This window comes from Hemiscyllium ocellatum, chromosome 13 (genome assembly GCF_020745735.1).
Source record: "Hemiscyllium ocellatum isolate sHemOce1 chromosome 13, sHemOce1.pat.X.cur, whole genome shotgun sequence".
Lineage (NCBI taxonomy): Eukaryota > Metazoa > Chordata > Chondrichthyes > Orectolobiformes > Hemiscylliidae > Hemiscyllium > Hemiscyllium ocellatum.
Genome location: NC_083413.1, coordinates 30,834,260 through 30,862,237, shown reverse-complemented (window position 1 = coordinate 30,862,237; position 27,978 = coordinate 30,834,260). Strand labels below are relative to the sequence as shown.

Below are 27,978 nucleotides of genomic sequence, written 5' to 3'. Positions count from 1 at the left end.
GCGGAAACATTTCCCAATCCCAATTAATTCCAGTTTTGTTAGGACTCCTTGATGCCACACTTGGTCAATTGTAGTCTTGATGGTAAGGGCTGTCACTCTGTCACCTCTGGAATTCAGCTCTCTTGTCCATGTTTGACCCAATCCTGTAATGATGTCAGAAGCTGAATGACCCTGTGGATCCCAAACAAAGTCACCAAAAGGTTATTGCTGAGCAGGTGCCGTTTGGTAGCACTGTTATTGACACCTTTAACCACTTTGCTCATGATCAAGAACATACCAATTGATAACTGTTATTCTAGTGGTAATTGGCCAAGTTGGATTTGTCCTGCTACTTGTGTACATGACATACTTAGGCAACTTTCTGCATTGTCGGGTAAATGCCAGTGTTGTATTTGTACAAGAGGAGCGGCAAGTCCTGGAGCACAAGTCTTTAGTATTATTGCCGGAATGTTGTCAAGGCCCTTAGCCTTTACTGTATCCAGTACCTCCAACTATTTCTTGATATCAAGTGAATCGAATTGGCTGATGACTGGTCTTTGTGATGCTGGGGACCAGTAGAGGAGACCAAGATGGATCATCCACTTGGCACTTCCTGATGAGGATTTTGTTAATGCTTCAATGCAGCATACACTGCAAACATCATTTGATATCTACCAACAAGTGGGAAAAGTACTGCATCATCTATGCCAAATGTACAACATCCACCAGAGGAATGCCAGAGGCAATCCTACTGCAGAAGTTTCCCGAGGCACCATCAACAAGAACTTTTGTCATTCAAGTCAATCTCATATCAGATTCTTCATATATAAGGAGACGTACAAAGGATGCAGTCATTTGCTACCTGGACATATTCAAACAACAAAAAGTCAACTATCATCTGATGAGAGGGTGATAAAAAAAACTTGACATTTAAATACTATCACATTTCACCAAATCAGATCAGTTAATATAACTCAGTCTTTCATAACCAACTATATAAATGGCTAAAGATTTACATCAGGACACGTTCATAATATGAAATAAGATGAGAAACCGCAAAGAGCAGAGCTGGATTTTGTCAAATCAAGGATTTTTTCATTTAATTTCAATACACAAATTTTAATATTGCTTTATTAAGAAGGTGCAGCATCATAAATGTGCTTCATTTGTATTAACTGATTTACTGAGTCCAGGAGAAAAGCTATTTGAAACTCCTCCTTTAAAGGGTGAATAATGTAAAAAGCAAAAGCTTGCACTTATATGAAAATTTATTTATACATGAAGAGCCCATGGGAACAGGGGCAAATTGGCAAATGTGATTGAAAATTGGCTTTGTGGCAAAAAGAGAGAGAGTGATAGTCAAAGTGTGTTCATGTAGCTGGAAGGCATACCACAGAGTTCAGTGATAGGGACCTTCCTCTTTGTTGTGTAAGTTAATGACCTAGGCATGAATGTAGGAATATTGTCAGTTGGTTTGCACTAATATTTGTGGTGTGACAAATAGTGAGGAGAAAACAGGATGATATAGACAGACTAGTCAGATGGGCTAAACAGAGGCAAATAGAATTTAAATCTGAAAGGTACAAGGTTGTGAGGTGACCAAGAAGGCAAGCGAGTACACATTGTACTTCCCTGAGTCCTATTATTCAGAGGATCAGAAGGACCTTGGTGTGTATCCACAGATCCTTTAAGGCAGGAGAACAGGTAGATAAGATGGTTAAGGAGGCATATGGGATTATATATGTTATTAGTCAAGGCTTTGAATACATGTGCAAGGTGGTTATGGTGGAGCTGTATATAACCCTGGTTAGGTTACAGCTGGAGTACAGTGTGCAGTTCTGGTTGCTACACTACAGGAAGGATGTGATTGCACCAGTGAAGGTGCAGAAGAGAATCATCAGGATACTAAATAAAAACCAAAAGAATTGCAGATGCATTAAATTGGAAACAAAAACAGAATTTGTTGAAAGAGATCAGATCTGGCAGCATCTATGGAGAGAAATCAGAGTTAACGTTTTGGGTCGAGTGACCCTTCCTCAGAACACCTGGTGATTGCCTGGGCTGGAAAAATTCAGCAATGAACAGAGACTACATAGACTGGAGCAAACACAAGAAATGCTGGAGAAGCTCAGCAAGTCTAGCAGCTGCTGTGGAGAGAGAATCACTATTGAAGTTTTGAGTTCAGTAAGACTCTTCGCCAGAACTAAAGTTCAATTCTAAAGAAGAGTCACACCAGATTCAAAACGTTAACTGTCTCTTTCTCCTAATTTCCAGCATCTGCAGTAATTTGCTTTTATGTGAATGTTTAGGTAGGCTGGAGTTGTTTTTCTTTAAACAAAGAGGGCTGAGGGGGAAATGTGACGTGCACATGAGGGACCTGAACAGGGTAGATAGGGGGAACGTATTCCCCTTAGTAGAGAGGTCAATATCCGGGGGGGGGGGGGCACAGGTTTAAGGTAAGGAGCAGGAGACTTAGAGGCAGTTTGAAGAAATAATTTTTCACCCACAAGGCTGTGGGTATGGAATTCACTGCCTAAAAGGATAGTACAAGCAGGAATTCTCGAGACATTTAAGATCTATTTAAATTAATACTTAATACATCATAGCATATCAGCCAAATGTTGGAAATTAGGATTAGAATAAATTGATGTTTGAGGACAAGCACAGACACAATGGGGTGAAGGGATTCCCACCATGTTGTAAAACTCTTGACTCTCTAGTATCTTGTATGATTTCAGGATATTTCAAAGCACTTTACAATCAAAGAAATTTGATGTGCAGTCTTTGTTGTTATGGAGGAATTGTGTACAGTAATAATCACACAAATAGTATAAAATTACTTGTTTTAGATGTTAGTTTAGGAATAAATATTGCCAGGATATCAAGAATAATTACTCTTCTTCAAATAATGCTTGAGGATATTTTATGTGCATTGAGGAGACAGACAGACTCTCAGCTTAATATTTCATCAGAAAGATAGCACTTTCGGTATACAGCACTCCCTCAGTTTTACACTTCTATGTCACCCTAGATGATGTGTGCGAATCTCTGGAGTGACTCTTGAACAAACAATGTGACTCAAAGGCAAAACTGCTACCAGCAAGCCAAGTTAGAAGAAAAGTCAGGTGAACTATCTTGTTGAAACCTATGTATGTTCTCCCAGTGGGATATTGTGTTGGCATTTTGGTCAATGCAAACATAGCAGGTGGAATTCTTTAAATCATTCAAAGATCATTCCAATCACAATATTCCTCTTCATCTTTGCCAAACAAACATGGTATTTCTCAATAATTTTAAATTCCAACCCTCCATTATGCATAAATTTCTTGCAATTCATGACTCAAAAAACAAGCAATTCTTTAAGTCATGAGAAAGTCTTTTACACACTCAATGCAATAACAGGATTTGCAACAAAGTTTTTCCAGCAAAATGAAGCCAAAAGTCAAGCTAACAAGGGGAAGTCACATATCGAACTTTACAAAGTGATTAAAATTGAGAACAGAATAATTAAATATTAGCGTAATACAGATTCTCTTAGAACCATACTGCTGAATATTATAAATAATAGAGAAAACAATTTGACATGACATAGCACACTAAATCGTTTTGGATTACAGATTTCTGTACAATCACTACTTATGGTTAGCTGGCAGTGAACTTCACTTGAATGGTGTGAAAAACAGTTTTTTTTTCCCTCCAAATATCTGACTTCCAGACGCTGCTTATTCTAGTGACCCAAAACAAGACCCAAAGACTCACTGCAAAAACTTAGCTGGACTTCAGGGAACACCTCTGGGATGCCCGGACCAACCAACCCAACCACCCCGTGGCTCAACACTTTAACTCACCCTCCCACTCCATCAAGGACATGCAGGTCCTTGGACTCCTCCATCGGCAGAACATAACAACACGACGGTTGGAGGAAGAGCGCCTCATCTTCGCCTGGGAACCCTCCAACCACAAGGAATGAACTCAGATTTCTCCAGTTTCCTCATTTCCCCTCCCCCCACCTTGTCTCAGTCGGTTCCCTCAACTCAGCACCGCCCTCCTAACCTGCAATCTTCTGCCTGACCTCTCCGCCCCCACCCCACTCCAGCCTATCACCCTCACCTTGACCTCCTTCCACCTATCACATCTCCATCGCCCCTCCCCCAAGTCCCTCCTCCCTACCTTTTATCTTAGCCTGCCTGGCACACTCTCCTCATTCCTGATGAAGGGCTCTGGCCCAAAACGTCGAATTTCCTGTTCCTAGGATGCTGCCTAACCTGCTTTAACCAGCAACACATTTTCAGCGCTGACAATCAGACATTATTTTGTCAGGACGATGCGACTTTCGCAGTCGACTATAAATTTGATATTGACTGACAGCAGTATTGACTAAAGTCCAATAAAATAACAATGCATATAATTGTTTCTACAATAGTGAAAAAGTAATGCAAAACTTCAATACAGGGTTACTTCACCAAAGCATTTTAAGGCATTTTAAAACATTCAGCAACATTAAAAAAATTTGGCTAGGTTGGCAACAGGGAAATTGAGACAGGAAAATGAAAGTGTGACAGGAATCTGAGCCTTACCCCTTCCCACCAGTATTTATATATACTGAGTTTTGGGGTGTTGCAGTGCAAAGAAAAATGAAGCTTGATACAGAGGACAGCAGTAACCACTGCAGCCAATTTTCACTGTTTTTTGCTACTATCTCACCCAATTACAAAAAACAATCCTGAGAAAAAATAAAAATATAAATGTCTGAAATCATCCGATAACAGAATGGGTTATGGAACTTGGTCCTCAGAAAAGTATTCTATCATTCAAATTAATGGTGTACAAAGCACATGTTGAAAAATACTGACAGCACTTTTGAAACTATGGAATAATTAACCTATCCAAACCCCCCAAAGTCAAAAGTGCAATTTCCTCATCCCATAATAGACTGTCAGCTGTAACCTTTTGAAGCAATAACTTCCAATACATGATTCACGATTCAACCTCAGTTAGCATTTGTACATTAAATAAAACAATTTCTTATAACAATAGTGATTCGGAATGAAAGAGTCACTAAAGCCCAGATGAATTAATTAGAAGTTCCATTGAAGTTACACTGCACCAGCTCTAGTCACAGAAAATAGATCATTATAGATCTCTAAACAAAATTGGTTTGCAAGAGTCCAAGCACCAAGACTGTAGCTTTCACTACAATTCTACTTAGAAAGTGTTTGAATTTGCATAACATAATCCACTTTTGTACAGGCCATCTTGAAGTATGAATGAGGCAGCCGGGAGTTGAGTGTTTTCTCTCCAAAAGCACAGTGCTATCACTGTTCTGGAAATGGCTTTAAAAAGCTGTGTTCTATGTGGCACATTTCACACCAGACAAATGAATTTGATTTTGAGAGTGCAGAGCAAGTTTTTTTATTTGCAAACATCAGATTCTAAACAAACAACGTACACAAAAAAAACTGTGCCAATTACAGTCCACCCAGCAGGAAACAGAGTGGTCACAAGCAATCATCCCTTGAAGTGGACGATTCAACGCCTCCTCTAGCTAAATATTTTTGATTATGCAGCTGCTTAGCAAAACACGCCATCATTGGCTACTGGCACACTCACCCACAAATTTGTACTGTTTTAAACACGCAAAACAGATGCCTGTCATTCTCCAGTTTCAAAATAAAAGGCAAATCTAGAGATTATATCATATTTTCACATGAAAGGATTAGAGTGAATTTAAGAGTTTTTTTCCCTTTATGGTATTCTTTTTATCTTTTATTTTATCCTACATAAGATTACATATTTACAGACTGTAGGCAGGGAGAAATTGGCTAGTCATGAAGCTAAAGCCATCTTGAGTGTGGGATAGGCTACATGGATCAGCTGATCTCCTACTATGTCACACAAATCTTTCCCCATACCAACACAGCCCAACCCAAGGCTGCATGAAATCCCATTATATCTGGTGTTACCTGTTGCTAAGCCACACCATATTGCTGACTGAAGAAAACATGTGTAACATAAATGCTGCAGGACAGACCTGCGTCCTCAGCCAAGAAAGAGCACAGCGAATGAGACTAAAAACATGTGTCAATTAAAACATTGAGTTTTCATTCCACCTAGCGGTGCAGTCTAGCAGAAAAAACAAAAACAGTAAATTCTGGAATTAATTTCTCAATCATGCAAGGCACAGCTCCAAAGCTGGCCATGGTTTATAGATTTGTTACCATTCCAAAGTGAGCATTCTGCTGCACAAAAACTCAGGTGGACTGCAAATAGCATACATTTGACAATTTTGACTAGTCAGACCCTGAGCATATATTATACAGGAAATTAAATGTCACATTGTGATGGGGATTTATGTAAGGGGAGAGGATGCAAGGGAAAAGTGCATACAGGGTGGAAAGTTCAGAATAAAAGGGATCTACATTCAAAGATTTACACTTGAAATGAAATATTCTAAAGTGCAATCTACCTCACTCCAAGAAAGCTCTTCCACATTTAAGAGTTTGACTGTTCAAAAATGTACACAGAAAGCAATATTTTCAGTATTTAATTATGATGTGAGTGATATGAAAGTACTGGGTGTAAGCTGTACAGAACAGCTAATTCTCTCCACAGCAATTGGAGATCAATCATGCCCAATTGAAATCCTTTTATGCCATCGACACAGTTTGAAAAATAGCTGCAACCTCAATAAAAGACAGGTCATCCAGAGAATACCAGTAGAATATTTGCAACAAAAGAGAGCAAACAAATGCTAATAAACTGATATAATGTAACATACTATTAAAAAAAATGATCATTTCCAAGGTGTTTGTTATAGTTATTGATTTAAACTGATGAATGTCTTAAATTATCACCATTTCCTATTCTTCTTCTTTTCAATATTCAACTCAGACTGCCATTTTTAAGGTAGCCTTCTTCTCAAACATGTTTGATCCAGATATGACACACCATCAGCATGTCAGAATAGAAACAAACCCAAGGCAAACCTAAGTTTATCAAAATTTACTGCAGAATGGCATGCAAGCATGTGCACATTTTGGCATTCTGTCTAACAACTTAATGAATGCTTCAAAACTGATCATATTGATGCAAAGTTGTGCTCCTGGGTCTTTCGTTTTCACTGTAATCCTTTCACAAACCTGTGGGAGTGAGAAGCAGTCAGGTGTCCCATTCCTCATAATAAAATTAACAAGATGAAAATGACAAAAAAAACCCTCTCAAATCCAAAAGTCTACAAATTCTATTTTTTGCTATCCGTGTATCCTTCCAGCTCACTGGCTGCCTCACAACTGTTCTTGTACACATAACATTTTTTCCCATCTGCTCCACACTTGTGTTTTATCGTAGGACTTCCTCCAAATCATTTCCTTGATCCCTTTGCTTTTAAATTATTGTGTTAAATCACTACCCACACCATCTGAATCCCAGATGTTAGTGCAGTTATATCACATGATCTTACTAATATATTTATCCACCAATGATTTGGCTAATCCCATAAACTATTAGTAGGATAACAGTAACCTGCAAACCTAGCTGGCACTGGATTCAGATAACTTCCATTTGATTCACAAGATGGTTCAAAGCAACAATAACTTGAGTGTATTATAACACCAACATGCTGTCAGGTGGTCCACAAGAGTGTTATCAAACAATTTAATATATAGCAACATAAGGGGGTATGAAGACAAACTACCAAAGCCTTGGTCATAGATGTCTGTTAAAGAGCACCTTAATTGAGAGAAAAAAAAGATGGAAATACTTAGAAGGAGAATTCCTGAACTTTACGGCACTGAAAACTGAAGGCAGTCACCAATAGCAGAAGTTAAAACGAGTAATGCTCAGAAGGGGCCAGATGAGATTACAGAGATAGCAATAACCGCTATTATATTCTAGAGCACATTCATATCAGTAATATTTTCAGAGTGGGAAGTCCTCATCAAGCAGACCTCCACTCAGCCAACTGTGGCAAAGAATTTTACTTTTTAATATCAACTGTTACGTAACTGTTTTAACCCAATAAATAAATATTGGAGAACACTTGGCACAAAATGTATTTATCTGTCCTCTACACTAGCCTTCTGCTTTTTGACTTCCACAATGGACGTTAAATTAGGGTTTACGTTTTGGAACATTGATATTTCCTTGCTCACACAGTTTATTGAAAATGTTTGGCCCACTTGCAAGTGAGTTTCTGCAAACTTGCGAAGTGATTTTTCTATCCAGAGTTGGAAAATAGAGGAGATTATTCTCGAAACGTTGCACTATTTGATGGGGACATGTGAGGTAGTTTTCTGACACCATTGACAGAAACACAATTTACATTACAGTTAGCAAGAGAAATATGAAAATTAGGTAGCGGTCCTATTTCTGATTATAAAAGGACTACTGTTACAAAATGTGTGTGGAGGTTGGGGGAGGACAGGATAAAACCCATTCATGGCCAAAATGCCGAAGGAAGAGCAATAAAATTGAGTAGGGGAAAACAAATAAATAAATCTGGTGCTCATAAGTTAAATCTGCAAAGTCCTAAAAAGTCCATCAGCCTCTGAAAAGGGAAGACAAGCAAATGCTTCGGGTGTGCATACGTCCAGATAAATGTTTACAAATGAAATATTTAGCTGCCTTTTTGTTTTCAAAGAAGGCAGCCTTATTGTGTATTTCCTGCATTTTGGGCCATTTTTTGCAGGTTCCAGCATTTACAGCTTTTTTAAAAAAAATGTCAGCCAGTACAAGGTCATCCCAAGAGATAACAGTTGAAACATGATCAGACCAATTCATTGGCTGCAAAATCTTTTTTGTATCTAATCTGTACTCCAGCACCCCTGAGAGCAGCTCTTCTCTAGTTGATCATCCTTAAAAGAAAAGTTCATATCGTAAAACTTTCAAATGGCTTTGAAAGAAATTATCTTCAACATGAGGAAAAGTCCATTTTGGACCAACAAGGAAACCACATTATTAAAAACAATCTTTAAAAGTAATGTTTGTTTTTGTTCATTCTTTTATATTATTGACTGAACTAAGCCCGTAGAATGTCATATAGCTGCATAACGAACTTCTTGGACACTCAGGAGTAAAAGTCCCCTTTAACGACTAACGTAAATGAAAATGTTAATGTAACTGTAAAACAGAGAAAACCATCTCTACTTGCATTGGTGATCAGAGAGAATTGCACTGCTACAAGTTTGAAGCTCCTTACCAAGCAAAGGAGCATAAACACATTGCAGTGAATCCTTTAACTGTGACACCATCATAACAATATACAACAAATTAGTGCATACGTCAATATGAGATACTGAACAGCTTTACAAGCTACATACTCATATTTATTCACATCAGGTGCATGTTTAGCATAGGTAAATTCTTTGATACTCATTAGTCTTAGAAAAAATAGCACATTTTCATTCTTTATGATCTAGGCCTATCAACAACTGCTGTTTTTTTAAATCAAGAAATGCCATTTTCAAAAAAATCTAAACCACCCAACTTACTTTATAAACATGAAATCGTGCCAAAAATGGAAAGGATTTCTTCAGCTTGTCAAAGCGACGCATGCTTGAGCCGTGATCTGTCCCTTACTTTCTCAGTAATCAAATTTATAATGTTCTTCCTTTAAGCAAGTCCAGAATTCCAAATTATCCATTCCACTCTCCCTGCAGTAAAACTTTCTCAACTTCCCATGATATGGGAAAACTGCCACTTTTTTCGGGGGCACAATTCTACATCCCAACATTTTCTGTTAACTTGGAATTTATAAAAGTAGAACTTATTTTCACATGTTCACTGTTTATGACTCAAGTGATTTCTCGACGAGGGAAGAAACAGCAGCTTTCTCCAATAACATTCGTCTCAAAGCTGCCATACGCTGTAGGAGTCGACCGAGTACTGAATGGTAAAACTGTGCTGCTTTGCTATTCAACTGCAGCACAACTTGGACAGAAGCCAGGAGGTCAATATTAACTGGAGGATGGAGAGTTCATTTCCTGTGGGCCCCTCAGCTGATGGTTTAACAAGGCAATTCTCCACGCCTCCTCACATACCGCCAACCTACCATCCGCTCTCTTTCTCTCTCTCGCACTCCCCCCCAGTCAGCCCCCTAACCACTCCACACACACATGCACATCCCATCACTCCCTCCCACACTCCCACCAAATCAAATCAGCAAAGGAGCATACTTGATAAAGCAGTGCTGTACTCTGTCCTGCATTTAAAGCTGGAAAAAGTTAACCTACAATTTCTTGCATAAATCCCCCAGTGAAATCAGCCTGCAACAGAAATCCCAAGCTGCACACTCTCTAGCATCCATCTAGCATCTAAAGGGACACTGATTTTAAACAGCAGCAAACTAATAACTACTTTTTATTTTTTAAAAATCTGTCAAATTGGCAATTTTCAAGTTGTCAAGTGATATTGTTTCAATCCAATAAATACCAAGATGTGCACTTATAAACAGAGAGGGAGTGGGGGGAATGGTCTTCCATGTTATTCTGAAAGCAATGCTTTCATGATTTAAAACTTTGTGATTTCATATAGGCAAGACTGTAAGAAATCTGTGACAGGTTAAGAGCAATAAAAATTCTCAAGCACGAGAATACAGATTCTGCAGGTCTTCCCAGTTTCTTTCGTACATTAGGGCAATGTCTATTCATGTTTACATATCGTGTATCAATGACTTTCAGATTTAGAAAAAATACAAACCATTTGAATTGGCTACATATAATAGTTGGGGAAAAAATGAACAAGGCAGTAAAGCAGGAGCTGGAACAGGAGAACTGGGAGCAGAAACTAGAAGCAGCTAACTACTCTTTAAAAAAATGTGTACCTGCACTTTTGTAAAAACGGAAGATTTAGTAGCATTCAGTTGGAGAATAGGAGCATCGGCACGCGAACTGAAAAAAAAACTAACACCCTAATTAGCAGGGAGATATGTAGCACTAATAGAATGGGGCTTTATGGCCAATTTACAAACTGATGAAGAGAAATCATAGTTAACATTCAGGACCGGTGACCTTTCCTCAGATTTAAAGTCACCAGACCCGAAACGTTAACTCTGCTTTCTCTGTACAGATGCTGCCAGACTTGCTGAGCTTTTCCAGCAATTTCTATTTTTGTTTCTGATTTGCAGCATTCAGTTCTCTTGATATTATTTACATTGGTATTATTTATTGGCATTATTTTCACAGGAGTTAAAACCATCATGCACTGGATATTCACAGATTTGGTTTGACTACAGAGGTCTTGAAAATGGTAGACAGGACCTTATGCTGAAATTCCAACTCTTATTCCTGGCGACAGCAACTTTCACCTGTGTATGGAAAGGGCCAGCACCTTACACTCTGAACCAAATGTGTTCTACTGTACTACAGATATCTCATAGTACCTGCAATATTCCTGGAGTCAGACTAGCCTCAGAGGAGTTGAGAGCATAGCATAGTTTTGGGAACCATTTGAAAGTCTTCCCATGCTCCTTTACTAACAAATCGCCCAGTATTCTCTAAATTCAAACTCAATAAATTATATATAATAACAACAATGGCAAGTCTCAAAATGCTCATGAAAAAGTCAGAAATCGGCTTTGTAAAACTGCAGCTTTTACAACCAGAATGTCAACCATACTGTACCATACACAGCAACGTTATCCACCACACCTTTAAATTTAGTCCAATGAATCAAAATGTGGCAATCAAAATACAGAGAAAGAACTAATAATTTATTCAAACTTTATAAAAATGTCAAAGCTTAAACTCCTCTCAAACTGTAAACAAATATGTGCTAAATTCAGTCTTGGAACACAGTCAAACATTCATAATAAGCTATTTGGAATGTATCAACAGAAGCAGATGGTCAAGCATTTGCTTTACATTAACTGGAGAAGCAAGAGGCATAATAGCCTATACCCCAACTGAGGCATACATACTAAACAGCACACCTTAAGACTTGCCCAGCTTCATGGCTATATTCAAACTGCTCAGCCTTCAGACGGCTTGATTGTATCCCACGTCCCAAACCCCAGATTGAAAATAGTGTGTGCAGGAACCATTGATATGGCAACAAGTATGGCAAATTGGCTTTAAAAAAAATCCTGACTAAACTTTCCTGCAGTGTTATCTAGCCACAGACTTTTAATACTTATCACAGCCAACCCTGGATTCCAATGGCATCACCTTTGCTGCACATATATGGAACTCTGGAGCTTAATTCTGAAGAGGCCCAACTATTGCTAATCAATATTATTGACCTGAGTTAAAAAGACATTCAGTATTGTAGTTACATTTGCTGATGATATGAAGATTAGGAGGAATAGAGGTTGTATGAATGATTTAGAGAATCTTTAAAAGGATGTGGATAGATTAAGCACATTTGGCAAAATGAAGTAAAATGTTGAAAATTGTGAACTTATCTAGTTTGAGGGGAACAATAGGAAACTAAATGTAATAGCCGAATAAATGGTACGGAGGGGGTTTGACTCCCTTGCTACATGAATCACAAAACATCATCATGCAGATAAAGCAAGTAACTGGAAGGCATATGGAACTTGGGTCTTAATTGTAAGGGAATAAAGTATAAAAAGTATTAAAGTGGATGTCTTCCTACAACTGTACAAGGCAATGAGACCTAGGTGACTGGGTGAGGTTTAATCTCTTTTCTGAAGGAGGGATAGTTATTTTTAAACCAACGTGTTCAGACCTGTTATGACACATCCTGGGACTTGAACCTAGACATTCTGGCTCAGAGAAAAGGATACTACACTGTATAAAAAGAGCCCTTTTAAAGGAGAGGCATTTTGGAAGAGGTTCAGAGAAGGTGCATTATGCTGATTCCCAGGATGAAAGGAGTGTATCAATAAAGTTGAGCATTTATAGGCTATATATATTTAAGTTTAAAAAAAAGTGATCTAATTGAATCATTAAAGATTTCAACAGGCCTTGATAGGATATATCCTTGGAGGAGTGCAGCAAAACCCATGCCCATGGTACCATCGATGACCCAACTTTACAGGAGGAGAGAAGGAAGTTTGAAAGGGCAGTATTAACATTCCTTAGTTAGGGGAACATGTGTTTCTACAGCCGTCAGCCAGGAATGGTGTGGTGACTCTTTGGTGCTAAGGTCTAAGCTGTCTCAGGACAACTGCAGGACACTCCTTTTGCGGGGTGAGACAAGGGGACAGAAGACAAAGATAGGGAGGGAGTAAGCGAGCGAGCAAGTGAGGGGGGAGAGAGCAAGCGAGCGAGCAAGGGGGAGGGAGGAAGGGCAAGAGCGTGAGAGTAAAGTCGGCAGTCACGGTCCACATTGACACTAATGAACAGATTAGATTAGATTAGATTAGATTACTTACAGTGTGGAAACAGGCCCTTCGGCCCAACAAGTCCACACCGACCCGCCGAAGCACAACCCACCCATACCCCTACATTTACCCCTTACCTAACACTACAGACAATTTAGCATGGCCAATTCATCTTTGGACTGTGGGAGGAAACCGGAGCACCTGGAGGAAACCCACGCAGACGCGGGGAGAACGTGCAAACTCCACACAGTCAGTCGCCTGAGTCGGGAATTGAACCCGGGTCTCAGGCGCTGTGAGGCAGCCGTACTAACCACTGTGCCACCGTGCCGCCCAAAATAGGAATAGTTAGTTTGGAGATTGTGGGGTCATATCAGATAGAAATTTAGCGAGTAGGACTTCGTATACATAAAATCTTTGAAGTTTGTATCAAATATAGAAAAGGTGGTGAATAAGGCATTTACCATGCTTGTCTTCATTGCTCATAAATTTGAATCTAGGAGTTGGGATGCAGTGTTGGGGTTATACAGGACATTGGTGAGGTTCCTTCTGGTCATCCCATTATAGGAAGGAAATTATTAAGGTGGAGAGCATTCAGAAGAGATTTACCAGGCGTTGCTCAGAATGGAGAGTTTGAATTACAGGGACAGGTTGGATAGGCTGGGACTTTTTTCATTGGAGCACAGGAGATTGAGAGGTGTCCTTATAGAGGTTTATAAAATAATGAGGGGTATAGATAAGATGATGTCTTTTCCCAGGGTGGAGGATTTCAAGACTGAGGGCATATTTTTAAAGGTGAGGGGACAAAGATTTAAAGGACGACATGAGAGGCAATTTATTTTAAACAGAGTGGTTCGTGTGTGTGGAATGAACTTACAGAGGGAGTGGTGGATGCAGCTGCAATTGTAACATTTAAAGGACATTTAGATAAGTAGAAGAATAGGAGACGTTTGGAGGCATAAAAGCCAGGCGCAGGCAGGTAGGACTATTAAGTTCAGGATTATGGTTGACAAGGACTCTTTGGACCAAAAGGTCTGTTTCTGTACTGTATTACTCTATGACTTGAAAGTACTAGTCTCCAGATTGCTCCGAGAGCCACACAAAAGCAAATTCAGAAAGGTGAACGCTTTCATGAGTTACATGAAAGTTACATGAATAGATTACTGGAAAAATGCTGCACGAAAATGAGTCTAGATTCCTGGGACACCGAGACTGGCTCTGGAGGAGATGACACCTGTACAAGCCAGACTGGTTGATCTGATCAAAGCCGGAACTAAAGTACTCGCGGGGCATTTTGCTAGTGCTGTTGTAGAGGGTTTAAATGAACTCAGAAGGGTGAGGGAACCAGCAGAGGCTGTTAGATAGGAATACTAGAGTGCATAAAATTCTGGGAGAGGTATCCAGCACTAAAATAAAGAATAGTAAAAGTAATAGATGAAGTTGGAAGTCAGAGAGAAAATAATGAATTCAAAAATCAGGGTTACATTGTATGTACACAAAAGGACAAGTATGGTTAATATGTTTGGGGAGTTACGGGTACAAATTGCCTTGTGGGATTATGATATTTCAACAATAATGGAAACCTGGTTTTTGGAAGTACAGGTCTGGATGATAAATATCCCTGACTACAAGTTGTTCAGAAAATATAGGAAAAAGAGGGGAAGGAAGAGTAACGCGTTTGATTCAGAAGTGCATTCCAGTGTTTTAAAAAAGAGGATAATTCAAGGACAAACCAATTTGGCTAGAGCCAAGAAATAATAAGTGTGCAATTGCAATGTTTGCGTAATCTATAGACCACCAACAAGGGACAAGGATCTGAGGAACAAATCTAAGTGAATTACAAAGTAGGTGTAAATATCACAGAATAATTATAGTGAGTGTTAATTAGGTATTTAATTAATATCTAATTAATTAACTATATAGACTGGGAAACTGATAATGTAAGGTGATGCAAAGGACAAACATTCCTCGATTGTGTTCAGGAGATTTTCCAACAGTAGAGTATATCCAGCACAAGAGAAAAAGAGACCATACTGGACAAAGTTCACAAGAATGAGGTGGGGTAAGAAGATCAGTGACAACGGTGGAACATTTAGCAGACAGTGATCATTGCATTATAAGGTTTAAGATTTCAGTGGAAATGATATTGGTCAATCCACAGAAAGAATAATCAACTGGTGGAGAGCTGACTTCACCGGGGCAAGAACAGAGCTCAGTCAGATAGAATGGAACCAAAGACCAGTGGAAAAAAACTAGCGAACAATGGGCTACCTTCAAAAACAAAATGACTTCAACATAATCAAGGTATATTCCCTCAAGTGAAAGTCAAGACAAACAAATCTATAGCTCCCAGGATGATGAAGTAGATAGAAATTAAGTTAAAAATGCGTGCTAATGGAAGGTGTCAGGTAGTCAATAAAATGGAGAACCATGGCAAAATACAAAAGGTTCAGAAGGGAGTTGACAAAGCAAAGTAAAAAAGCAAAGAGAGATTATGAAAACAGAATGGCAGCCAAAGGTTATTCCAACATCACTATAAGCATTTTAATATTAAGAGGGTAGTAAATGGATAGGTAGTTCAAATAAAGGCAGGCTTAGTGATTATAGACCAGTCAGTTTTACAAAGTGATGCAAAACTTTCTAGACAGAATTAGTCAAGATAAAATTAAATCACATCGAAACGCAAATTGATTCCAAACAGTAAACATGGATTTGTTCAGGAAGACTCATGTCTAACTAATGTGCTTGAATTTTATTGAGGTGGTAATAGAGGGCTTTTGAAGGCAAAGCTCTTAATGTAGCAGACATGGACTTCCAAATGGTTTTTTTCTAGATTAGATTACTTACAGTGTGGAAACAGGCCCTTCGGCCCAACAAGTCCACACCGACCCGCCGAAGCGCAACCCACCCATACCCATGCCCCATACCTAACACTACGGGCAATTTAGCATGGCCAATTCACCTGACCTGCACATCTTTGTGACTGTGGGAGGAAACCGGAGCACCCGGAGGAAACCCACGCAGACACGGGGAGAACGTGCAAACTCCGCACAGTCAGTCACCTGAGGCGGGAATTGAACCCAGGTCTCTGGTGCTGTGAGGCAGCAGTGCTAACCACTGTGCCACCGTGTGGTGTTAGATAGTTAGACATAGTGTCACATGACTTGAGGAAAGTTATCGGTCATGGAATTGAAAAAAAGCAAGAATACAAAAAAGGCTGAGGCATAGGAAACTGAACGTAATGATTCATGGGTATTTTTCAGGCTGGAAGGAGTTTGTACCAGAGCTCCGAGGGTTTGATAATGTGACTCTGAGATACAGTATACATACATATGGAATGATCAGATCTTGGCTGATTTCAAGTGTTTGTAGACAACACAAAGAATTGTAAATTGTGAGTAGGACAGTTTAGGATTTTAAGGAGATTTCTGCAAGTAAGTGGAATGGTGACCAGTATTGAGTTTGAGGTGGTGCACTCTGGAAAAAAGGACATGAATGGGCAGTATAAAATAAAGGGCTACTTCTGTAAAAGAGACCTGACTGCACATATACATAAGTTATTATAGATGGTTGGACAGGTAGAGAGCTGTTAATAAAGCACACTATATTCTAAGCTTGATGAATAGGAAGAAATACAACAATGTTGTGGTGAGTGCAGCATTTGTACGCTGGGTCTAATACCATCTGGCAACAAAACATGCTCCACTCTTCCTTTTCTCCGTACAAGCAGACCAAGAGAACCATCAATTCGACTACATCAAAGTAACCATTCTAGGACAAGCTAACCAGCGAGTTCTTGGAAGCCTGGTTTTCAACCAAAAAGGCCATCAACAAACATAGACAGATCCAGCGTACAAACTGCTGCAGAGAAGACACAGAAGTGATACTCACCCCAACAGACCAGACCACATAAAAACCAAGCGGGACAGAATAGCAGTGCTTCATGGAAGTCGCACTGATGATGTTAGCTAGCATGGTAATGAAACATCTGTTCAATAACCCAGCAGCTCCACGAGCGAACCAACCACCTCATGCACAATCCGAGCTACAGATCTTCACAACAACTTTAAAAAATAAAAGCAATATATTGGCCGCAGGGAAATGCCAGGAGACTAACACTAAGTGAAAGTGCCCAGAGAGCAGATGCAGACAGAATGGGATGAGTAGCCTCACCTGGAAGCTAACTATTATTCTGATTTCCTCTTCTTATCCTACCATCTCTTGTAACATTCCTCTGCTGCCTTCCCTTCTATTCACTTTTTCCCATTTCAATTTTCCCCATTTCAGAGAGTGGGAAGGGTGAGGAATGCCCTACCTGCCAATGTAGTTAACTCAACCACATTAGGGAGATTTAAACAATCCTTAGATCCTTAGAACAATCCATGGATGATGATGGGATAGTGTATGGGGACGAGCTGAGAATAATTCATGGGTTGGCATAACATCGAGGGCCAAAGGGCCTGTTCAGCGCTGTATTGTTCTATGTTCTATGTTCTATCTCCCACCTTTTTACCCTCTCCCTGCTCTATTTTCTTTAATCCATAAAGCTTCTTTTGCCCTTCCTCCTTCTCGATCTCTGCTTCTATCTTCTACTGTCTATTTTTCTTTTAAGCATCACTTTTCTTGCCCTTGCACAGTATTTGATAGACGTCAATTTCTCAGATAATTCTGAATAAGAACAACCAGCAAAAATAAAATAATCATTTTATAACCAGAAGCCATGATTTAAAAAAACACAAGCAGCTGACTGACTACTAGGGAAAGATCTAGCTTCAATAATTATAGTGTACAAGCAGTTAGCAGCAGGAGTCACTAAGAAGCAGCTAAAATAACAGTTTACAAAGCTTCCTTGAATGCATATAACATGACCCAACAAGTTTATCAGAATAAAGATTTACTGTAGAGTCATAGAGATGTACAGCATGGAAACAGACCCTTCGGTCCAACCCGTCCATGCTGACCAGATATCCCAACCCAATCTAGTCCTACCTGCCAGCACCCAGCCCATATCCCTCCAAACCCTTCCTATTCATAGACCCATCTAAATGCCTCTAAAATGTTGCAATTGTAAAAAGATACATTTTAGCTTACAGAAATTTTATAATTTTCACATGCTGTGAAATATAACAAATAGTCTGTCGGTTACGTTTACATCTGTGTGTGCACAGAGCTGTACAACATGGAAACAGACCCTTCGGTCCAACTCGTCCATCCTGACCAGATATCTTAAATGAATCTAGTCCCATTTGCCAACATTTGGACTGTATCCCCCTAAACCTTTTCTATTGGCCCTCTATTCTATTATATTTGTTAATAGATTCAAGAAATAGTTGAGATTCCAACACGGATACTTGTAGGACAGCATTAGTCACCTCCCACCAGCAGGCACCTGCCTCTCATCCTGATTCTTCTCCTGCCAATTTCCTAATTAGGTCAATAATCTCTCTCCAGTATATAAAATAAAAATCTGTCTCCAATCTCAGAAGCTTCAACTTTAACTAACAGTTTTTGAGGGTCTTTATCCAAATAAATAGCATCCATTGACCCATCCCTGTCCATAAAGCTTTTGACTTGGTGGCTAAATAAGGTTCCTTATACATTAATGACTCTTCACAAACCGATATTGGCTCTCGGAGTAGTTCACAATTTTCCAGGAGGTCAGCCATCCTCTCCTTGTCACAGACTCTATTTCCCAATAATGGGTATTAGAATAACTGATCTACAAATGAGAATAAAGACAAACAAAACAAAATTAAAAAAGAGGAGGAAGAACTGAAAAGCAAAAAGGCAACACCTCAGAACATCAACTTAAAAAATACATTGACTAATGGTGCTGTAAAGGCTGTATGGTGTGAAAACATAAAGTGTGTTTTGTACAACTGAAATTCACCAGAAACAACATCAAGATGATCCAATTTTTAAATATTTCTGAAGTATTTTTGGTGGAGAGGTAACATGTTATGAAAGTTTTAACTTTCAATTTTATGAATAAAATTGAATACTATAGACTACACAACATTTACTATAATAACATAACTCCAAACTGATTTCTTGCTCTACAATATTTAACAGCTGCCTATACTTATGCTAAACTCTGAAAACTTCACTTTAGCATTTGCATGCCAATTGACAGTTCTTTGTGAACTTCCAGAAGGATACAGGCCTGCTAGAAGCCAAGTACGATATTGCTATTGGATCATTATTTCAGTCACTTCTGCTATCTCTCTCAAAAAGAATGAGGCAATAGCTTTAAAGAGTACAGATAAACAAAGGGCACAGCAGTTCTAAAAGAGAAAAGCCCCTTGATTTCTAACAGTTTCTCCTCTTTTAAAAGTGACAGTTTCCTACCTTATTATCGCTGAGCACAGGTCACTGTCTATTAAGCATCTGCCTAAGTAGACAGAATGCACTGGCCAAGTCATATTCCACAGCTACTTGCAATGCATTTTATGATCATCCAGTAGATGGCAGGATTCCACAAGGCAAGCATGTGGCCACCTTTTTCCAACTTAAGATGAATATTGTACTTTAGTTGAAAGTAGAGTTCATTTGCTGAGATATTAAAAACTAGAACTGCACAAGGGTAACACACAGTCCAGTAATTACTTTAACACAGCAAATCATTTAGTGACCTCATCTCCTCTAGAGACCTTCCCACCAGTCTCCAAGCTCCACAGAGCCCACTTCTTCCCAAAATTCATAAACAGGACTGCCTTCAAAAAAAAATCATTTCAGCCAGTTCGTGCTGCACTGAACTTATCTCTTCCTATCTTGAGTATTGTTTTCCTCCTGTTCAGTGAAGATAAAAAGATCAGAGAAGGTAAGTGTAGTTTGTGTACAGTCACAAACATGGGAAGTTGTAATGGAGAACAAAGAGCTGGCAGACCAATTAAGTGCATGTTTTGGTTCGGTCTCCACTAAGGATAACACAAACAACGTTCCAAAAAAAATGTTTGGGAACACAGGGTCTAGTGAGAGGGAGAAACTGAAGGAAGTCCGTATTTGTGGGGAAATCGATGGGACGGGAGGCCATACAAAATACCCAGGGTTTGATAATCTTCACCCTTCAGTGTTTATGAAAGTGAGCCTCGAATGCATTGAAGGGCATCTTTCAAGATTCTATAGACTCTGGCAAATAGTTACTGTAATCTCACTATTTTACAAAAAGAGATACTAAGAAAACAGTGAATTATAGACCAGTTAGCCAGACACCAAGTACAGAGGTACCAGAGGGTGTGGTTTACTTCAACTTTCAGAAGGCTTTCAATAAAGTCCCACCACAGAGACCAGCATGTAAAATAAAAGCATGTGTGGGGGGTTAGGGGTGCTGTACTAACATGGATAGAGAACTGGCTGGCAAGGAAACAAAGAAGAAATAATGAGCCTTTTTTCTGACTGACAGCCAGTAATTAGTGGGGTACCACAGGGATCAGTGCTTGGAGCCCAGTGAAATACTCTGCTCTGACAACAAGGGCTCTAACCTCCCAGTGACTTGCTACTTCAGTATACCACCCTGCATTCTTATGAACATGTCTAAAGCAGTGTTCAAGCAAAACCCAATGAGAATGCTGCCTCGTTTTCCACTCAAACCTTACACTTTCCAAGACTTAATAAAATTCAACAACTTCATGCCAGGAACCCTGACCTCCATTTTGATTGACCCCCTGCCCCCTTCCCTCAGTGTCTCATTTGCATGGGTTGCTCTCAGCACAGTTGACCCAGTTTTGATATTACCACCTACCATTAACACAGTCTTCATCTAGATCTCTACTGTATTATAATCAGCACTCCCTTTTTTGTTGTTCTGGGCATCTATCTTATCGGTACCTTGTTCTCTCCCCTTATCCATGGCATATAAAAGCACAAACTTTCCAGATCCCTTCAGTTCCAAAGAAGTCATGCTGAACTCATAACATTAACTCCACAATAACTCAATTTCTCTCTGCTGCTATCAGACCTGCTGAGTTTCTCCAGCAGTCTTTTAAACCATATACTTGTCTGTTTGAATTATGAGGTTTCTTTTGACACACTGGTCAAGAATTAGATAGAATGAGATAGTTATAGAAAAGTCAACCACTGCCTGGTTCATTAATGTGCTTCACTTGTGAAAAGTCACAAACAGGATTTTACAATTACAGGGATAGTACTTTGTATCATGTTAAGGAGGATTTTGATCACATTAAACCATGTTGCTGATTAGCTGTCAATCCCACCAGATTAAGAATTGTTGCCATAGCTTTGCAGCTGTGTTGCAGTAACCACAGAGTAAAATAACTTCAGCAGTGGTGCAAATAACCATGAGCACCAATATTGGGTCCCCACTAAAAGCTTCATTTTCCTAAACATGCTGCAGTTTCTATTAGCCATGTTCCTCCTTTCAGTGCAGCACATAGATAAGACTTCTTCCTATATTTTCATAGCCGTGGTCCCATTTGAGGCCATCCCCATGGGTACCGAACTTGGATATCAACTCTGCTCGAACCCTGTCACGACAGATGCTGCAAGACGTGTCAGAGTGTTGACATAGATACCATCGTTACACGTGGGGACACCTCCCACCATGTATGCTGCACGTACTCATTTGACTCAGCTAACGTTGTCTATCTCATATGCTGCAGGCAAGGATGCCCTGAGAAATGGTACACTGGCAAGACTAAGCAGAGGCTACGGGAGCAGATGAATGGATACCACACAACAATCAACAGACAGAAGTGTTCTTCCCAGTCGGAGGACACTTCAGTGGTCCAGGAAATTCAACCTTGGACCTTCGGGTGACCATCGTCCAAGGCGGACTTTGGGACAGGCCGAGCAGAGGCTGATAGCCAAGTTTGGTACCCATGGGGATGGCCTCAACCGGGACCTTGGGTTCACGTCACACGACAAGTGACCCCACTACATACACATACACATACACACACACACACAAACCTACAAACATAAACTCGTACAGACCCATATTCTTACATAGACCCTCCCTCATACACAAACTGCTTCTCATATGCTCACAAATACACTCCTACACACACATGCACCCTCTCACAGACTTCTACGCCTTCACACTCAGATACACACACTCTCAACTCATACCCCCATATACACACACACACACACACACACACACACACACACGTTGGTGGGGTGAATTTGTACTTGTAAAATTACATTTTATTTTGATCAAAAACTGCACAAATCCATATAAGATTCTGTAAATCCCTTTTTTAGATTAGAATCAGTCTGAACGTTGGGCCACTTACAGCCTCATACAGGGCACGTCACACCTTCAATGCATTATCTGGGCCAACACAGAACCTATTGTTAAAGTTTAATGTAACTTTTAAAAAGTCCTGGAATTTACATATGAAAGAACTGAAACAAAATGGTAATCTTAAAAGTTGAGAGACTTAAACAATGCAGGTCTTTTCCAATATATAATTTCACTTACATCACACTGTAAACTTTTGTTATAAATTCTGTGTCTTACCATCTTATACTCCACAACTACCTGAAGGAGCAGTGCTCCGAAAGCTAGTTCTTCCAAATAAACCTTTTGGACTGTAACCTAGTGTTGTGTGATTTTTATCTTTATATCGTCTGCAAACGTAGCCAGATGCCCTCAGTTCCTTTACCTTGATTATTAAAGTGAAAAGTTGTAGTCCCAACACTGACCCTAGCAAAATATCACTTGTTACTGCCTGCCACCCTGAGAAAAAAAACCTTTTCATCTCCATTGTCTGCTTTCTGCCAGACAGCCAATCTTCTATCCATGCTAGCATCTTGCCCCTAATAGCATAGGCTCTGATCTTGCTCAGCAGCCTCCTGTGTGGCACGTTGTCAAAGGCATTCTTGAAGTCCAGGTGGGTAACATCCATTGGCTCTCCTTGGTCTAACCAGCTCGTTACTTAGAATCATAGGGTCATAGAGGTGCACAGCACAGAAGCAGACCATTCAATTCAACTCATCCATGTCAACCAAATAACCAAAACTAATCTAGTTCCATTTGCCAGCATATAGCCCATATCCCTCTGAACCCTTCCTATTCATTTACCATCCAGATGCCTTTTAAATATGTTGTAATTGTACCAGCTTACATCACTTCCTCTGGCATCTCATTCCATACACGCACTACCCTCTGCATGAAAAGGGTGCCTCTTAAGTCCCTTTTAAATTTTTCCCCTCTTATTCTAAACCTATGCCCTCTGGATCTGGATTCCCTCACCCCAGGGAAAATATCTTATCTAGTTAGGCTGAAGTGGGTAGTGCAGAAGCTGGAGATTAAAGTCAAGATTAGAGTGATGCAGGAAAAGCACAGCAGGTCAGGCAGTATCCAAGGAGCAGGAAAATTGTTGTTTTGGGCAAAAGTCCTTCATCAGGATAGGGGTTTTACCCAAAAAGTCAACTTTCCTGCTCCCCTGATGCTACCTGACCTTCTGTGCTTTTCCAGCACCACTCTAATCTTGACCTTGTCTACTTACCCTATCCATGCCCTTTATTTTATAAACCTCTAGAACATCACCCCTCCACCTCCAACACTCCAGGGAAAACAGTCCCTGTCTATTTAGTCTCTCCCTATAGCTTAAATCCTCCAACATTGGCAACATATTTATAAACCTTTTCTGAACTCTTTCCTTCCAACAGAAGGGAGACCAGAATTGAACACAATATTCCAAAAGTGGTCTAACCAATGTCCTGTACAGCCGCAACATGACCTCCCAACTCCTATACTCAATGCTCTGACCAATAAAGATTAGCATACCAAACACATTCTTCACTATTCTGGATCAGTGGTAGCTGCTCGTTGGATGCTGCCTGAACTACTGTGCTCTTCCAGCACCACTGATCCAGAATCTGGTTTCCAGCATCTGCAGTCATTGTTTTTATATTCTTCACTATCCTATCTACCCGAGACTCCACTTTCAAGGAATTCCTCAAAATATTCTAGCAGATTTGTCAGGCTATGACCGGATGTTGATGAAACCATGCTAGCTTTGCCCTATTTTACCATACATTTCCAAGTATTCACTAATCTCATCCTTCACAATGGACTCCAAAAATCTTACCCACAACCAAGGTTAGGCTAATCAGCATGTAATTTTCCATCTTTTGTCTTACTCCCATACAGCGGTATCAGGTTAGTGATTTTCCAGTTCTCTGGGACCCTCACTGACTAGCAATTCCTGATAGTGAAGACATTATTGATGATCTATCTGTTCAGCTATCTCCCTGAGAACGCTGGGGTGTAGTCCATCTGGTCCAGGTGATTTATCCACCTTCAGGTCATTCAGGTTTCTAGCACCTTCTTCTTGGTGATGGCCACCATATTCAGCTCTGCCCCCTGACTCTTGGATTTTGGGGATATTACTTGTGTCTTCCACTGTAAAGACTGATGCAAAGTAATTATTCAGTTCTTCAGCCTTTTCCTTGTTCCCCACTACTATTAATTTGATACCAATATACGTCAGTGACATTCAACATGATTCTGCAAAACTAAGTTGTGCTTACAACAGATTTCATATGTAAAGACCTTTATGTAATAATTGACCAAGTCACTGGGTAAAACAAAACTAGTAACCTGAGCCACATTATAGGATAGGTGGGCAAATAACCAGAAGCTTCATCTAACAGGTAAGCAATTCCAGTTTTTATTTGGCTGTCTTGCTGCTGCTCACTGTCATTTGGCATCATGGCACAATCAAAGTTTTCTTCTTCACTCTCTTGATGCATGATTGGCATACCATGCATCAGTAAGAGCTGGCTCATGTTAGCAGCATATCAACAATGAGCATGTACTATTTAGTCTAGTTGCAAAGTCTAGAAATCTTTGTTAGTATCCATGTGTTTGAACTTGTAACCCACAGTGCCCAGTGAACTGAGTTCTGGAAGTTTACTGGTCATGTTTCTTTTTTGTCTTTCTCAAAAGAACTCCTTACATCTTAGAATGGTTAGACAATTGGTTGCTGGGCAAGGTCGTTCCTTCCCTCATACATTATGGTAATCCCTTCTCAATTCGTGTTGTATATAAATGCAGCAATGCAATTCAAAAGTTTGTTTTTGCAGTACTTGACATTTGTTGACCATTAATTTGATGAAACATACCACTCTTTGCAAGACAGTTTGAATGAGGATAGTGGGGTAACAATGTGATACAACCCCAAATTGAATAACATCTTGAAATGATCTGCCAGTGAACTACAGTCTGTTGTCAGGCACTATTCATTCCAGGACACTAAATAAACTGAAAGCAGAGTCATTGTGTCAGCAACAGTTATACTCTTGTTGCTAAGCTCTTTAGCAATGGGAAATTTGGAGAAGGAATCTTTCACAAATATCAAATATTCTCCATGCACTTTGAATAGTTTTACTGCTATTTTTGTCCAATGAATGGTTAGAACATCATGTGGATGTACTGTTGCATCTGGAGTCAATAAGCTGGCATGCCTCACATTCACCTGATTCACCCCTGACCAGTACATCAGTTAAACGCTATTCTTCTTGTCTATCAATCCCAAGTGTAACAAAGTCATGAAATCCTGGCATAATACTTTTGGTGTTACACCTGGTCTTCCCCTAGAAATGACTGGCCACAATGTACCAAGTTTGTTCTGTAAACCAAATGAAAACAAATGGTCTCAAGAACCTCTTTAACACTGTCAGGCTAGGATAATGGTCTTTTACCCCGTGCAGTAATCTATGAACATTCAAGCAGCCAAGAGCTAGTCAAAGGAAAAATTAACAACTTCATTTTTTAAAGTATAACAGCGAATTCCTTCCTCTAACCTACCTTTTACTTTCCCCTCTACAATGCTAATCTGTTAAAACCCCCGATTAAGATTTACAAAACAAAACTTAATATCTCAAAACTGGGCAGCTTTCATTCTTCTGTATTTCAGTCTTCTTCTTCTTGGGGATTCTGCTTCACAGGTTACTGATCGATAAAGGTACCTTTAAGATAACTATTTTTGGGCAGTCTTTACATGCTGGTGGCTTGGCAGTTCTCCTTTCAACTGTACAATTTTCCTCGGTCTTATACCCCCCCCCCCCCTCAAAGCATTGGATTGTGTCATTGGCTTTTACAAAATTCAAACTGGATTGGAGTTTTGTATTTTTAAGGATATAATTTAAACTGATTGGCCTGATTCAAATCTGTTTTGTCATTTCCAGGCAACCAGCTACCCAATAGCTGGAGCACCTGTTACACTGCATCTTATTGAGAACACTTGGTGCTGTCACTGCTAACTTTTAACTCTCTTAAAAGGTACAGTACAGCCACATCTTCATAATACCACATATAAGTAGTCCTGCCAATGCTGAACCATTGGTATTTACCAGGTAGATGATTTCTGGTAAAGCAGAATGAGTTTACCAAATCATGGAACTGGCCATTTTTTATATACTGAGGGACAGTAATAAGTGATATTCTGTGGTACTGACAAAGGTTCATTATTTGCTGAGGTACTGGTGACTCAATATTAATTGCAGAGGTCTGTAAAGTACTTCAGTGAATAATAAGATGCTGTACCTCGAGTTTGCATTGAGTTTCACTAGAATACTACAGGAGCAAGATATCAACTTGACAGTAAGTTCGAGAATTAAAATTGCAAGCTACCAGAAACTCAGGGTCATGCACATTGAATGGAAGTACATCATAAAGCAATCACACAAGCCAATAAAACTTAAAAGTGAAGTTGACATTGGTTCTCAGGAGAGACAGTATGGGGAATTAATGAAGGAAAATAAGGAAATGGCAGATAAATTGAACAAATATTTTATGTCTGTCTACACAGTACGGGCTACAAATAATATCCCAGAAATTAATTGTGAATCAGGGAGGTGAAAGGGAAGGCGGAACTTAAAACAATTACATTCACCAAGCAAAGAGTATCAAAAAATATATTCAAAATAAAAGTAGACAAGTTCCAGGTAAAAACAATGACTGTAGATGCTGGAAACCAGATTCTAGATTAGTGGTGCTGGAAGAGCACAGCAGTTCAGGCAGCATCCAAGAAGCAGCGACATCGACGTTTCGGGCAAAAGCCCTTCATCAGGAATAAAGGCAGTGAACCTGAAGCGTGGAGTGATATGCTAGAGGAGGGTGGGGGTGGGGAGAAAGTAGCATAGAGTACAATGGGTGAGTGGGGGAGGGGATGAAGGTGATAGGTCAGGGAGGAGAGGGTGGAGTGGATAGGTGGAAAAGGAGATGGGCAGGTAGGACAAGTCCGGACAAGTCATGGGGACAGTGCTGAGCTGGAAGTTTGGAGCTAGGGTGAGGTGGCGAAGGGGAAATGAGGAAACTGTTGAAGTCCACATTGATGCCCTGGGGTTGAAGCTTTCCAAGGCAGAAGATGAGGCGTTCTTCCTCCAGGCGTCTGGTGGTGAGGGAGCGGCGGTGAAGGAGGCCCAGGACCTCCATGTCTTTGGCAGAGTGGGAGGGGGAGTTGAAATGTTGGGCCACGGGGCGGGTGTCCCAGAGATGTTCCCAAAAGCACTCTGCTAGGAGGCGCCCGGTCTCCCCAATGTAGAGGAAACCGCATCGGGAGCAACAGATACAATAAATGATATTAGTGGATGTGCAGGTAAAACTTTGGTGGATGTGGAAGGCTCCTTTAGGGCCTTGGATGGAGGTGAGGGAGGAGGTGTGGGCGCAGGTTTCACAGTTCCTGCGGTGGCAGGGGCAAGTGCCAGGATGAGAGGGTGGGTTGTGGGGGGGGGGGCGTGGACCTGAC

General features: G+C 40.0%; 1 protein-coding gene across 7 annotated transcripts in view; it reads right to left on the bottom strand.

Moving 5' to 3' along the window:
* tnk2b (tyrosine kinase, non-receptor, 2b) overlaps positions 1-27,978 on the bottom strand; it is a 244,856-nt gene that overhangs the window by 124,025 nt on the left and 92,853 nt on the right. For 5 of the 7 annotated variants that reach the window (XM_060834696.1, XM_060834689.1, XM_060834693.1 and 2 more), the window contains exon 1: positions 9,468-9,797. The exons of the other annotated variants lie outside the window; for them this stretch is intronic. In XM_060834696.1, coding sequence (XP_060690679.1) covers positions 9,468-9,530 — 63 coding nt within the window. In that variant the 5' untranslated portion in view covers positions 9,531-9,797. Of the gene's footprint in view, positions 1-9,467; positions 9,798-27,978 lie in introns of those variants that run through there. 7 annotated transcript variants of the gene reach the window in all.